Source organism: Stegastes partitus, unplaced genomic scaffold (genome assembly GCF_000690725.1).
Source record: "Stegastes partitus isolate 25-593 unplaced genomic scaffold, Stegastes_partitus-1.0.2 Scaffold470, whole genome shotgun sequence".
In the NCBI taxonomy this organism is placed as follows: domain Eukaryota; kingdom Metazoa; phylum Chordata; class Actinopteri; family Pomacentridae; genus Stegastes; species Stegastes partitus.
In genome coordinates this window covers 322,735-338,152 of record NW_007578201.1, presented here as the reverse complement: position 1 = coordinate 338,152, position 15,418 = coordinate 322,735, and the positions used below count along the sequence as shown (strand labels likewise).

The 15,418-nt window shown below is 42.1% G+C and overlaps 2 protein-coding genes across 4 annotated transcripts in view; one reads left to right on the top strand and one right to left on the bottom strand.

The window, feature by feature from the left end:
* The window catches only part of lrba (LPS-responsive vesicle trafficking, beach and anchor containing), a 190,040-nt gene that overhangs the window by 71,103 nt on the left and 103,519 nt on the right, over nucleotides 1–15,418 (bottom strand). For all 3 annotated transcript variants that reach the window (XM_008286789.1, XM_008286792.1, XM_008286791.1), the window contains exons 37-39: nucleotides 11,103–11,227; nucleotides 6,320–6,463; nucleotides 4,309–4,445 (exon numbers count right to left, since the gene is read on the bottom strand). In XM_008286789.1, the coding sequence (XP_008285011.1) occupies nucleotides 4,309–4,445; nucleotides 6,320–6,463; nucleotides 11,103–11,227 (406 nt within the window). The remainder of the gene's footprint in view (nucleotides 1–4,308; nucleotides 4,446–6,319; nucleotides 6,464–11,102; nucleotides 11,228–15,418) is intronic.
* On the top strand, nucleotides 1,167–3,235 carry mab21l2 (mab-21-like 2). Its single transcript, XM_008286788.1, has one exon. The coding sequence runs from the start codon at nucleotides 1,771–1,773 to the stop codon at nucleotides 2,848–2,850; it is 1,080 nt and encodes a 359-aa protein (XP_008285010.1). The 5' UTR covers nucleotides 1,167–1,770; the 3' UTR covers nucleotides 2,851–3,235.

Below are 15,418 nucleotides of genomic sequence, written 5' to 3'. Positions count from 1 at the left end.
GGTGACAGGCTGCAGCAACACTTAGACTAAATATTACAAGTGGCTTTCACTGCAGGATTTTTTTTTTGTTTTTCCACTATGCTTGCATGTTTAAATATGTATCACGCCAGGGCCCCTTGTCTGTGGGAGGATGTAACGGCTTCTTTAGATCTCCAGCATGAAGTCTGGGTGACAAGGGGACTTCAATTACTACCTCGCAAAGACCCCTGGTTAAATTATTCAGCATGGACAAGGTTCACGGTGATAAAGCCACGGGCAAATTAACGGGTGTGTGTGAGGGAAGCCGCGGACACACGTCGGATATCTGACTCGATACAAAGCACTGGCTGTGGAAATAACACCAAAATGTCCAAGAAAAATCAGAACGATTGATTAGTTAAAAGGATTATCAGGTGGACAAAACGCCAATTTGTCTGATTATTTCAGTTCAATTTAACTCAACATCGTCTGAGTTCAAACTGCAGGTGCACTGGACACATTTACTGTTTTACGCACACGTTAATAAAACAACAGCGTAAAATCTTTACAATTTAGAAGAGACACAATTACGCACGGATGTGATAAAAAACAGAAGCGCTTCTCTCAGAATAACTGGGAATTTAAACCATACGAAAAGAGTGGAAAAACGCATCGCATAAATGTCGTTTTATTTTTCCCCAATTTTATTTAATTCACAATAAATGTGACCAGTTGATCATACCTGGTGTTAGATGTCTAATTCGAAAAAAGGGCAAAACAGTTAAATCCGTAAAAAAAAAAAAAACAGAGGCACAAGCTTTCAAGATCAAGCCACCACAGCTCTCATGAGTTTTTAGGATCAAAGTAGGACGCGCTGCCATAAGCCGTGGATGAGGATCAATAAAACTTGCTGTGGAGAAGGAAAAAAAAAACGTTGCCATTACGGAGCCTTTCACACCGAGGTGAAACAAAAAAAGAAACGCGTTCAATTTAAAAAATAAATAAATAAACAAAATCTGAGAGAAACAGCGAGAGACTTTAGTGCAGAACACTGGCAGCTCTAAAGTTTAAGACCGCCACTTAAAATCTCAATCCTCTAAACGCGCGGCGCGTAAAGAGCAGCGCTTGTCTTTGGGGGGGAGGAAAAAAAATGTTTTACTGCTGGCTCAGAGACTGTTCACCGGCATTTGCCCGTATAAACGTAAAGGTTTGTGTTTCCCTGTGTGGACCTGGGAGCAGCGGACAGCACCGTGCGCCCAGATGCTGCTGAGGCGGACTGGAGCTCTCCTGCAGGACCGTCTGCCTGTGGCCGCTCTGATTGGCTGCGCGCACTGACAGCTCTGCACATGATTGCAGGAGGAGAAGCCCGACCCCCTTTCACTCTTCTAAAGGAACCATTCATAAAGTACACAAATCCAGCTCAAAGCTGAGTGTGGACGAAAAGTGAGCGGGAGGCGCAGAGGAGAGAATAACAGCAAGAGGAGATGAGTGGCCGCAGACGGTGTTTTAGCCTTTAAGCGTCCAGGACACGGATGGTAACCCACAACCTGAATATGACTCTTCTGAGCTCTGCTGGAAGTGCTCTTGACTTGGACTGATATTTAGCAGGCTATTGCGTTGCATCCCTATCCGTTTCCTCCTCCTCACACTGACGTCCATCCGCTGCAAGAGCACGAAAAAAAAAAAAAGAAAAAACTTTGATTACACATTTTTCCTGCACGGGGAAGCATTTGCCTCTGGCTTTACCGGTAAGCATTGGATCCGTCAACTTACTGCGACTCTCCGGTGTACAGCCCGGACCTCTGCCCCAACATGATTGCGACGCAGGCAAAGCTGGTTTACCAGCTAAACAAATATTACAACGAGAGATGCCAAGCGCGCAAAGCGGCCATTGCGAAGACTATAAGGGAGGTTTGTAAAGTGGTGTCGGATGTCCTGAAGGAGGTGGAAGTGCAGGAGCCCCGGTTTATCAGCTCCCTCAGTGAGATAGATGCGCGTTATGAGGGGATGGAGGTCATCTCCCCCAATGAGTTCGAGGTGGTGCTCTACCTCAACCAGATGGGGGTGTTCAACTTTGTGGATGACGGCTCCCTGCCCGGCTGCGCGGTGCTGAAGCTGAGCGATGGCCGTAAAAGGAGCATGTCGCTGTGGGTCGAGTTCATCACCGCCTCGGGCTACCTATCGGCCAGAAAGATCCGCTCGAGGTTTCAGACTCTGGTGGCGCAGGCCGTGGACAAATGCAGCTACCGCGACGTCGTAAAGATGGTCGCCGACACCAGCGAGGTCAAACTACGGATCAGGGAGAGGTACGTGGTGCAGATCACCCCCGCGTTCAAGTGCACTGGGATTTGGCCTAGAAGTGCAGCTCAGTGGCCCATGCCCCACATCCCCTGGCCCGGTCCGAACCGGGTGGCAGAAGTCAAAGCCGAGGGTTTCAACCTCCTCTCCAAAGAGTGCTACTCGTTGACGGGGAAGCAGAGCTCTGCGGAGAGCGACGCCTGGGTGCTGCAGTTCAGCGAGGCCGAGAACAGGCTGCTGATGGCCGGCTGCAGGAAGAAGTGTCTGTCCATCCTGAAGACTCTGAGGGACAGACACCTGGAGCTGCCGGGCCAGCCGCTCAACAACTACCACATGAAGACCCTGCTGCTGTACGAGTGCGAGAAGCACCCGAGAGAGACCGACTGGGACGAGTCTTGCCTCGGAGACCGCCTGAATGGCATCCTGCTGCAGCTCATATCCTGTCTGCAGTGCCGCAGATGTCCCCACTACTTCTTGCCAAACTTGGACTTGTTTCAGGGAAAGCCTCACTCAGCCCTGGAGGCTGCTGCTAAGCAGACTTGGAGACTAGCGAGGGAAATCCTCACCAATGCTAAAAGTTTGGACAAATTATGAACTGATTGTCGAGGCAGCACCGAGAGGGACATTTTGGGATAAAACTTAAAGACTTTTCTCCAACTGAGTGTCCAAGCAATGTGAAGAATATCAGTAACAGAAAAATGCAGCGAACAAAACCACAAAACACCCCCTTTTTTTAAAAAAAGAAATGGAGCAATTGGGCCACTGCCAGAGAGAAAGTGAAGGTACATTTTCAGATAAATGTAAAAACAAATTTAGTTGTCTTCTTTAAATGTTTTCACAAAGTGAAGAAACTTTTATTTAAATATATGCACAAAACCGTTAAGTGAAAGAATAAAATGTAGCGTGCCAAGTTCATTTTTTTTCATTATGTGACTTTAAAAAAAAAAGAAGAAATGTTAATAAAATGTTGCAAATTAAATTACAACTTGGCCTCGTGTTTTGACGTGTTTTGACAGCTGAGATGATCAGTAGATCTGCTGCTTTTTATGGTGTTACTGTCTGAGCAGGACGATTATTAAAGTGCTGCAGGAGGACAATCTAACCTGTGGTCAACACTGGAAAAAGAAAACTAAAACGCTTTTGCTTTTTTTTTTTTTAAAGAAATGTGCTCAGCCGACTTAAGGCCATAATTTACTTTTACAGTGAGTCACAGGCTCAAAAGGATTTTCAAATGAATGTAAATCAACGGACTCGTGCTAATATATAGGCCTGGGAGCATCTCTGCTTTCTGCAGAGGGCCTGGAGCAAAAAAAAAAAAAATCAATCTGATTAATGCACTGATTTTAGCTCATGCAGTGTAGCTTATATGACACATGTACTGTTCATTTTATTTTCACAAATTATGATGTAAAAGAAGACTCACGTAAATGTGGATTTGATCAAAATTAAACACACTCGTAATTTCACGGAGCGTTCAGGTGCATCCACGGTCAACAACAACCACCTGTAGGTCAGCAGTGTTAGTCCACGGTTTACTGCTCAGTATATTTAATCAGAGCACAGTGCATGAGTGTCATTTTTATTTTTGAGATCTGCTTGCAGTTTAAAAAAAAAAAAAGAAAAGCTGTAGACCTAAAAACAATAATTACTACATGCAAAAGCCTGATCAATTGAACGTTAAATTTTACGCACGAGGAAAATAATGTAATCTGAATTTTAAAAAATATTAAAACAAAAAGACAGTCATTTTATATTGAACCATAAAATATTGTGGGGTAGAAAAAATACAATACAGAATATTTACCCAAGTCAGCGTGAATACACAGTCTGATTGTAACTCCAGCAACATGACTTTTCCTCGACAGACAAACTTGCGAAAGGCACCAACTGTGTATTTTATTCACTCATTTCAAAATAATACACTAAATATAAAACACATTAGACAATCTCAAAGCCTGTGTGCAGCATTCAGCAGCACCAGAGCCCATTCGAGCCTGGCTTCTGTAAGTGTCAACTTGAAACGCGAGATCAATGGAGCTCCGAGTCTCTTACCTTTGGATCGATGGCCTTGAAGCCGGGCTCCTCTTCGTCCACCTCGAAGTAGAGCTCGGAGGCGGTGATGGACAGGGTGCCTTTCACCACCACGGCCGGAGCCACGAGCTGAGCGCTGGTGCTCAGGTTTACAGGCCCTGCAGGACACACACATGTCGGTCAGAGAACAAGCAGGACGCCCTGCCTTCTTCTCCCTGCTGGGGAAACAACGGCTGAGCCCTTTTTTTACGCAGCTCTCCAAAAGTCGAATTGTTAAAGAAACTTAGAAAATAACTTTTAAAAACACACACACACACCGTGGGCTTTTCCATCCTGGATGTGGTTTAATTCACGAGGAAAGAAACGAGTTGTGTTTGTTTTTAAAGTTGTGGCTGCATCTCCGGATGACTATGGTACAACTATTTTACATTTTAGCTGCAGTGTTGTTAAAGGCGAAATGCTTCAAATAATGTGTAGGTCATCCTCCTATAGCTGATAATCTATAATTAATCTATAAAATAACGACAGGGCAGGACACATGCAACGTAATATGTATGCGTATTGCTTGTAAAGTAAAACGCAGCAGGCCAAAGCAGGAAAACATTTCCTAAAAGAAGAGATTTTTAAAAAAAATTGAACTTTACTGCGTAACTGTCAAACCTGACTGTCCGTCAGGATGCATCGATTGCGGGTTTTGGGGAGAAGCTGCGTTTCATCTCTCATCAATCTTAATTTATGCCAGTATGACAATGAGAGTCCGGCTCAGGGGAGCTGTGGGTGGAAGCTCTGCCCGGCTCTGCGCATATGACGCATTGTATTTGCAGATGTGCGCTGCGGAGCTGCGGGCTTGATTTCCCTGAGCACCCTCCACACTCATGCAACTCGATGGAATAAACAGATATATATATATATTCAGTCCTCTGCCTCTCGCGAAAGCCCCGTGAGTACTGACATGTTATCCGTGGGTTGAAATAACATTTTTTGTTCCATTCACTCAAAGACATTCAATTACACCTGGAGCAGACAGCTGCTGCTTAAGAGAGGGAGCTGAGCCTCCGCCGACAACTTCCACCCAATTCTCTGTGTATATCTCACTTTATTAGACAGGATTCAGCGTTTAATCCCATTGTCATCCAGCTGCATTATTTTAATAGCGCTCTGAGCCCCATTAATGCAGCTTAGTCTGTTGGGCGCAGCCACCGCACATAAAATGCGGATTACACTGCAATCCGATTAGCTGACTATATAATATTTAATTAACATTATTTAAATAACAAACATATCAAAGGAGGGGGGAGAAGAAAAATGACTGGGAACATTGTGATTTAAATAAAATTCAGTCTGTGGCTTTTAGCTGTCTGATCAGGCTCATGCAGGGAGTTGGAGTTTAAGGTTTTATTCAAAGCAAAACTGCTTTTCTTTAATCTGATAATGTCCCATTTCAGCCTATAAGCAGTATCCTGGGATAAACTCTGCTACTGCTGGATAAAAAAAAAAAAAAAAAACATGTTTAGAGAGCTGATACTCAGGCCTGTGTGTGTGTTTGTGAAGCAGACCTCCAGTGGCAGAGACAGAAAACTGAAGATAGTGTGTTTGCAGCAGCAGCAGCAGCACTCCCTTAGGATTGTGGTAATGCTGCATAGGCACTAAGAAAGTGATGTGTGTTTATTCAGAAAGCCAGTTTTCCTTGTTCATAAGGAGTCTGCGATTTCAAGGAAGGAATCCAACAGGCTTAAGTAAAAAAAATAAAATAAAAAGAAAGAAAGAAAAAAAGCACGATAATAATATTACAGCAAAGCAGCAACATCAACTTGAAAAATCCACCACAGCCCAACATTAAAAATATCCAGTCCAGTGCATAAGAGTGTGATACACAACACACCATTCAGTGCAGGAAAACTATATCATTGCTTATGTAGGATGGTAAAGTAAATTTAAACATTCATGATAATATCTCTTTATTTGATGGGGACAGCAGGAAAACACAACCACGGAGCGTCAGGTATGAGAGGCGAAGAAGCTGCTTCTTTACCTATGACGTTGTCCAGGTCCTTGTCCTCTAAGGACGACAGAGTGTCGTCGTCTCCGTCAAGTGATGCCTCACTCTCCGAGTTCTGATTTCCCAGAACCTGACTCCTGATGGACTGCTTGCCTTTGAGAATGTCCTCCTCGGATGCTGTACGGGAGGGGAAAGGACCTTTTAAATTCACATTTAATGCACTACAGCATAAAGTCACAGCTATGGAGTAACTTTAACTTCAAACTGTAAATCAACACAACACATTTGTTTAACTTTATTTAACAGTGGAGTTTGAAGACACAAAGGCATTCACGACGAGAACCGAGAATCTGATTTTTTTTCAGCTTAAAAATTCCAGCAATTACAAGCAACCGCTGAAAGCAGTAAAAAATGACAATGAACAAGTTATTTATAAAATCAGATCATACAATGAGAATAAACAGTTGTGCTCTAAAACTATTAGCTTTAGCTCCCGTTGCCTTAGTTTAAACTACAGTTAGCAAAAAAAAAAGAAAAAAAGACGATTGGATGTAGAAATAAATGGTTATCAGCAGCCACATTCAAAATCTAAATCCAAGTATTATCCTCAGTTCCATTTTCAAACCTGCACAAATTTACAACAATTCATTAAAATGTGCCGTAATATGAGATTAATTAATTAGGCTAGATAGGTTAGGAATTTTTTAAATATTACCTGTATGGTGTTTTTTTTTGTCAGCTTCTAAAGGTGGGTATAAATGGAGTATAGTGAGTATCGTGTGTTTACCTTCTAATAAAAGTGTTTGCAAAGTTTGCTGCTCAACCTTCATTCAACAGTTGAGAGCAGTGCTTACTTGCATCCAAAATTTTCAGACTTGCAGGGCTACATCCAAACACAATGTGTCAGGCAACACACTTAATCCTAACCCCGAACGCAACCCTCAATGCATTTTTGCCCCTTTAACATTCATGAAAATAAACACTATGTCACACAAAGATTATCCAAACACAAAACAAAACGAGGGTCGCACACTGCCCGTTTTGATTTCAACTGAACATGACTTGAGGTTCCAAATGGATTATTTAAGAAAAATGGTGATCTGCAAACATTTACAGAGCCTTGCGTTTCCCCAGTGGTGCATGGTAAAGATCCGCAGACACGTCCGCAATACAGAGACCGGCTGGCAAGTCTTCCCTATTTGTAAACAGAGCTGGCGATACAGCAAGAGCGTTCACTGCTTCTGTGCACATCTAATCCGGCGTTTCTGGTCAAAGTGATACAGCGTCAGACCAGTGAGTTGCTGAACACATATCCAGTGGACCTTTTTTTTTTGTTGTTGTTATCACCACCACCTGAGATTGAGAGGAGATCAATTGCACTTCCTCAAAATGCAAAGCCATGCCATGTAGCTCTACCCTTTGAAACTGCTAGAGGAGCAAGGCTAAAAAATCTCTTGTCATGGAAAATATGCAGCTCACTGATATTTAGAATGGCCTTCCTGTAATTAAGCCTCCCTGGAGGATTCTTTAGTTAGCAGCACTGAAATTACTACCAGCTCCCCTAATACGTACCACATGCCATTGTATTCGCACCAAGCAAGTGGACAGGGGAATTGTCAGATGAGCTTAAAAACAGAGATGCATTTCAGCTTCTATGCGTTGCGTGCTCAGCGATTCTCCTCCCAATATGAAGACAGAACTAACGCACAGTACCAAGCCTTACAAACACAAACGCTGATGCGACTAAACCTCGCACAGGTTGTTAGCAGCTCTTTAGTGTAACACACAGTGAAGCAACTACGAGGACAATGATGACCAGTCAGCATGTCGTTTGGCCGAGTCTATTGGAACAGCAAGAAAAGCTATTTTGACTGAAGTTATGTCACTTTTTAACAGATACATAAAGGAAACGTGGACATAAGTGACAGGCTGCGTGCTAACTTCTGAGTGTTCCTGCTCCTAAAGTAGATTCTGTTTTTTTTCTTCTTTTAATTTGACAACCCTGAGGTTTTAGCGGTGTTGTGCGTGCGTGTGTGTGTATCTGTGTGTGTGTGTGTGTGTGTGTGTGTGTGTGGAGAATCATAGGGAACATGCTACCTCATGAAACTGCAGCTCAGCCTTAGTGTGCAAACATTTAACAGCTGATTCCAACAATCAAAGTGTGTGAAAGTAAAATATCAAATCATAGCATGCAAGTATTATATATTTTATAATAAAAATCGAAAGCGCAAAAAGCACATGAAGACTCTGGATGTACATTTACAGCTTTTATCATCAACCTGTTGAAATTAAATTATTTTAAATTACAGCATAATTTAAAATGACTACAAGGATGAACGATGTCTGCAAAAACCTGGTGTGCCACCTTAAAAAAAAAAAAAAAGCAGGGCCCTTCACCGTCATCACTCATCACACAGGGAACAGAAACGTGCATAAATCCCAACAGGTTACTCTTTTTCCAAGACCCCTTTTCCCCAACTGAGAGGTTCAACTACCTGCTTATACAACTCAAGGCATGCATGGTCACAGCAATTAAATTGTCAGAATTAACAAATTTGTTTTTAACGGGAACGCAGCCAGGAGTGTGGTCATGAGGCGAGTATTGATTACCAGAACAGAGACATTAGTCTTCAGGTATTTACTCTGCCACCTCTGGTACACGGGCCCGGGACCAGACCAAATCAATCCCCAGAAAAGATGGTTCTTTCCTGCCATAAATACATAACAGCCTACTCAGGCCTACTGGCAGTCACACACTCTCCTGTGGAAATCATCTTGGCGCAGCATGAATGATAACAGTTGTCTGTATCTTTAACACAGAACTGCGAGGTTTTCTCCATGTTTCGAGAAAAGATATGTGCTGCATTTCACTCTTTTTAAAATGGGATAAAACAAACCACTGTTACAATATACCACCAACTAAAAATGCTAATTTCTTCCCCGCTGCTTTATGACCATGCGTGAGATTTGAAAACTGCTGCTTCAAGTAGCTAGCAAATGAGGGTAAATTCGGGCTTGATCTTATACTAAATATTTTCTTAGGGAGTGAGGCTGCATTTTCCCCTCTGCATCTGATGAATATAATTACAGCCAGATATGACCTTTGTGCTCTGTTTGAAAACTCAGCCCTGCATTCTCATCTTGAGCTGCACTTCCGTAACAAATGTCGGGTCGACTAAAACAAGACGAAAGGTTACATCAGAAAATGGATGCCGTCAGGCTTCAATGTCAAAGAGTTATTTTAATGATATATTCCCATAGTTGAGCCAAGCAGTATACTCTCATGAGGTAGCATACCCTTGCCACAACTGGCCGCTGGCTATTTTTACACAGACTTGACTTTGAAACCAAATGTTGTTTGCAGGAATTTGTCTTCTTTTGCCAGTGATGAATACATACAGCGCATCGGCTGGAATACTTTTAAATAAAATTGAATACCAAAGCAAATACCTGAATAACTAACTCATGCAACTCCTTCAACGTACTCTCTTCTGCTACACAAAAAAAAGAGGCAATGACAGAGCAGAAGTGATATGTCTGTTCTCTGTCATGACCGAGCTGAAGGCAAAACATGGAGGAATTAGGATGGAAACAGAGTTAAATTCAGAGTCTTGCGGCAGCGACCAGCTGGACTCTGGCCTCGCTCGCCAGCTGCCTCCATGCTGCAGCCATTACTGCAGTCTCCTAGGATCCTGGGATCCCCAACACTTATTGCTTTTAGATCATATTCTCATTGACTCCTGTCACACCTGCCATTTGTCTTTGGGACTGATGTCACATTTAACAGGATTTTTGCAGGTGACGCATTGATGACGTTTTTGGGTCCAGAAATGGTCTTCTTTTTTTTCTCTCTCTTCGGAGAGAGTAAATGATTGTGCCGGTTGATGTAGGCCCAGCATGATTACAAACCGTTGCATGTGCTGGATATTTGCAGAAATGAGGGATTACATGCACTTTAGAGGAGAAATGCGACTCCTGGTGTTGATGCAGGGACATGAGTCATCTAAATACTTTGGTTATAAGTTACAGCGGGGAATGTGTCACGCAATGTTTACTGAAAGTTTGCACCAGAAAAAAAAGTAGTGGCAAATTAATGAAGAAAAACTGATAAGACCAATTCAGTTACTAAAGAAGTAAGAAGCCAGTGTTGTTTAAATGACAAGTCTGTACCTTGATGAAGTTCTGCTAAAATGCATTTGCACTTCTTCTTTAACAAGCTTCAAGTACAACAAGAACTCTATCTCCAACAAAAAAGGTTTAGTAGATTGCAATTCTGGCTTTCCCAGCATAATATTTAACTTATTGCTATATAATATTAGACATAAATCTTATTGACATTATACACCTGAAGCTACATTTTATTCTGACTACAGGAGCTCTATATTTCTGACCTGCAAAGAAAAGCAAGCTTACATCCCAAATGATTTTTCCCTGCAAACACAAGAATCTCTAAGGAAAACAATAGAAGAGGGAGTGTGAATATTACTTACCACTGATATCAGCCACTGTTATGCAGCCAAGAAAAAAGAATAAATACAATTTCATGTCATGTTGCTTATAACCACTCGATTCAAAACTGATTTTGTGAATAAAGCAAGCTAACGCTCTCATTAATTCAGCTTTGCATAATGGGAGGCAGAGTATGAAATTACCTCGGTGAAATTCAAATGCGGGTGCTATTTTACTGTGTCTTGTGGTACAATAAATCTTTTATTGCAACTGTAGGACTAATTTTTATTGCCTTGTACCTGGTGTTACCACCAAGCAAGTCAGAGAGGGCGTTCAGACAACAGCAGAGGCGGCGGACGGGACTGACCGTGTTCGGCCGCCAGTTTGAGCGTTGCTTCTGAGTGACTGGATCCGAAGGGGTTCCTGATGAAGCGCCGTCGCCGCCTTAAATCGTCCTCCCAGTAGTCCAGGCGCCAGAACTCCCTCGGCCGGCTGCAACGAGACAGAGGTAGCACATGTGTTAGCAATTACCAGCCAGCATGGTATAGCAGCCCAGCATTAGCACTTGGTCCGAGCAAGCATACATAAAGCCAGCATTGTGTCTGGAGGCTTTTTTTTTTTTAACCCTCAGAATCACTCTTTAAAAAACATTCACTTTAACACAAGCTGAGACCCCAAATCATTGTATCCTTGTTCCTGATGATGACAGTATCTTTATCTCTTGAGGTAAAGGTGATCCCTTGTCTTGGCTTGCTTGTTCCTCCTTCCCCCCTCTTTGAGGAGGTGAACTGAGTAAGTCAATGCCATCACAGTTGAACGAGCAAATGACAGCGTGATCATTTTCCGCACACTTTTGTGGCACGTGCTTCCATTCTAGGCTCATTTCAGGCCCAGCAGGATACCTCTTGTCAGGACTCATGGCTAGCAGGATAAGGAGAAGGCCATTACAAACACAGAGGAGGGGGGTGGATAGCATTACCAATATTAATCAATGTCTATAACCTCCATTTTTCTTTTCCAATTTACATCTTCCTTTAGCGGGCCCAGTCAGTAAATCATTCTGCTCTCAAGGAAAAGAAAGTGTTAACTTTTAATGAGGACTTATTGCTATATAGGACTGTGCGTGAATACTGTGTACCTGTCTAGAATTAAACATCACTTCTGATTTCGAAAGTGATTGAATTAAAATATGCACTAAAATATTCACACCCACAGCTCGAAGGCAGAACAAAGAATACGAAAATAGCGCCACATTAGCACTTTTTGTAATGCTATAAAAAATAATAATAATCTACCATCTAAAATACCTGCTCATTTGTCAATTAGGCAGCATAGAAACGCACTTTCTTGGAAAGGTAGAAAAAATGTGGTAGTGATTAATACCTCAGGTGGGGAGGAAAAACAACATGCACTTGGGTCTTCAGTGAGACTAAATCTGGACTGCCTGACTCAAGTCAAATAGTCATTTTACTTGAATTAAATGTTCTCATGAGAAAAACACTTAGGAAATAAGGAGATCCTTGTCTCGGGCTGAACTGATGTTGTAATGGAGTTGGGTCTAGAAAGCTGTTCACCGGTATATGTTCCTAAAACCGGCTGCGACAATTTACCGTGGTTAGCGAAATAGTGTAAATGTTTTCCATTCCTCTGTGGTGTGTGAAAGTGAAAATAAACCCAAATGATGAGCCGGATCCACACTCTCATTACGCACAATTTTAGATACCTGCTACCTAAAAACATCTGGGGGTTTTTTTTTTCCTCTTTGGGTTTCACAGACTAACCTTTGAGTATGTCGATCTTTGAAACCAGTAACCAAAGCAAAATACCCCAAGTCACCAATACCCAAATTAGATTGTCAAAAGCAATAAAGAAACAGCGGTTTAAACATTTAGAGAAAAAAATTTAAAATCATGACCAGGTTGTTCGTAAGTGGCTGCAGTGTATCCTGTAAAGGTTAAAGTTGGAGGAAGACACAGTTTATGGTTTCAGTGGCACAGCCTGTGACGGGAGAACCCCAGCATGCTTTATGTGATCTACTCTTGAACGCTGCTCTGGCCGGGGGCTCCTCACAAATCTTCAGTCCAACACCAATGATCACACAGGGGCCTCTAAAAGGGAAAGGAGCTTTACGCAAGAAAATAAATACAATTTCCAACCGGGTCCTTTAAAACCATGTATGCCCTGGCTAATGAAAACCATTGATTACTTGATTTATATGGACGAAAAAAATAAGAAATCAGTCTCAAAAAGCTGGATGACGAGTGGAAAGTGGCTTGCTGCTCAGATTTTCAGTCTGGACGTAAAGCAGCCTGCGCGGTGCATGCAGTTACAAAGTACAGAGAATCACGACACGAGAAAATGTTTTGTTGTGAAAAATTACACAACAATTTATATTCGGAGCTGGGAATTACAAGAGAGTGCATGTGGGTCTGCAGAATGCAAGTTGGAAAGACGCAGGGGACACATATCTGTGCAGAACCAGATTTCTCACCAGTGACAAAGACTGTGCTCCGTGTTTGCATGTGATAGTCTCTGAACGCAAATGGCCACTTCATCATCCTGCCTGCAATGGTATTCATCTATGAAAATAATTATCAAGGTTGTGCACGGCACACGGCTCCGAATCTGGATGCACTCGTCTCTCATCTCGTGGAAGGTGGGGATCTGTCCCATTCACACAATACACATTAATCCATCAGGAGGGGAACCATTGCCCGGAGTAATTAGTCACGGCATGAGGGGGACCACCTCTGCCAGTCATATTCATCCAGCGCACCGTGAACAGGCGACAGTGGAAGTCCTAATGATGGGGTGCTCGAAGAGGTGGACGGACGATGAAAGATACCTCGTCATCAATCCCCGGTGAGAGTGCCGCCATAACAAGAATGGAGATGTACAGCGCTATGCAACCCCCATACCACACACTGAGTGTGTTTCCACAAAGATAATAAATTATTCAGAGCTCATCCATCCTCCTAGGGCATCCTTGGCAGAATTTACTGAGGCGCCATTCTTCAAAATAACAACAATTAAAATAACAAAGGGCCAGCGTTGTGCTGTGGCTCACGCCAACCACTTGTGTAATTAGTAATTAGTTCGGTCATAAAAGGTGTCTGGAAGGGCTGCTCGTTAAACCCAAAGCGACTGTTGTCAGCTGATGAAAGTGGTGGCGAGACACAGAGGCCGTGTGTGTGTGCATGTGTTTTTAAAGCCTGAGCGATACTTACATATACATCAGTGTTTGCGAGCCGTACAGGAGGCTCTGTGTTTGTGGGTGTTGAGGAGAAAATGTTGAGCCATACCAAGGCTTTCTAATGCAGACCACATTGGCTTCTGATGAAACAGGGTCCGGAAGAGTTTTATGTGAGGTAGTAAATAGTAATTACCTTCTTTCTTCCTTTTTTTTTTTTAAACATCGTTTGGATGCTCTTCAGGACTGTGGAGTTGTAAATTTGAGCAAGTTTACCAACACGTAGGACGAAATGGGGGGAGCAAGAGTTTCTCCTTTTATGTGGCCCTGATGCTCTCTGCACATAATCAGTTAACAAAACAGTTTCGCCTTCAATTTAATAAACTCAACACAAACCGTCAACGCTGCCGTGAGGACATGTTTTACTGGTGGGCTCTTTAGGATTTCAATTGCGCTACTAAATTCTCCATTTACATCAAAACAGAGCAGGCGTCCAAGTAGATTTGGCATGTTAGGTGACACAGAAAACAAATGGTGCAATTGTGAGGCGTGTTCAGTGTAAAAGCTGGTGCAGGATTCATGAAATGCTTATTTGGAAAGAACAGCATTTAGAAAAGTAGCAGGCCAAGTGAGCTACATTAACCATGTCCTCTTCAATAAACTATTCCCACACATGGGTGCTGTTTACCCAAATAAGAAGCAAGAAGCACGCTTACGTATGGTCATGTGTTATAGTATCGCAGATGATGACAGAAATTACATTATTTGAACATGTCTTTGAAGCACGAGTCAGTAAAAGGTACGTAACAAAATGATATTGTTACATCACAACCAATTTTTATACATTAATTTTATATATTTCTTGTATTTTAAACATTCTAGAGTCATGACATATTTTTTTAAGTTTGTTCCCTGAGGGGGTACTTAAGGTTTAATGGTATCCTAAATAGAACACTAATCTACAATTAAGAAACGCTAAAATAAACATACCAATCCAAGTCGCCTCTATTAATAATCATGTATTATTTGGATTAGTGGCCTTCTAAGTAGTTCTGTATGAGGGTCAGAATTGCCTATTATTATCAAACCGACAGTTTAAACATGTTAATAGATTCTCTCTGCAGGTCCTGGAAGTTTGATAGCACCGCTACTTCAATGGTACTATTGTTGGTTAGCTGACAAGGACAAATGAAGGCTATCCATCAAGATCAGTCCAGACAGGATTGACCAGAGACAGATGCATCGCAGTTTTATTTTTACCGTTTTCAGTCTCTAAAAGTTGTTTTGCAACATTTGATATTTAGAAATGATGATGAGAAAAGCACTTAATTTCCTTCCTGTTATTTATCTTTTTTTTATTATTATTTGAAGTCAGCATTTTGGGAAAGTAGGAGTTTAGCATGGGTGAATGTGGAGAGGTTAAAAATATATATATACTGTTTTGCATAGGTTTACATTCAAAGCATCTGATGGTATGTAAATGATAACGTGAC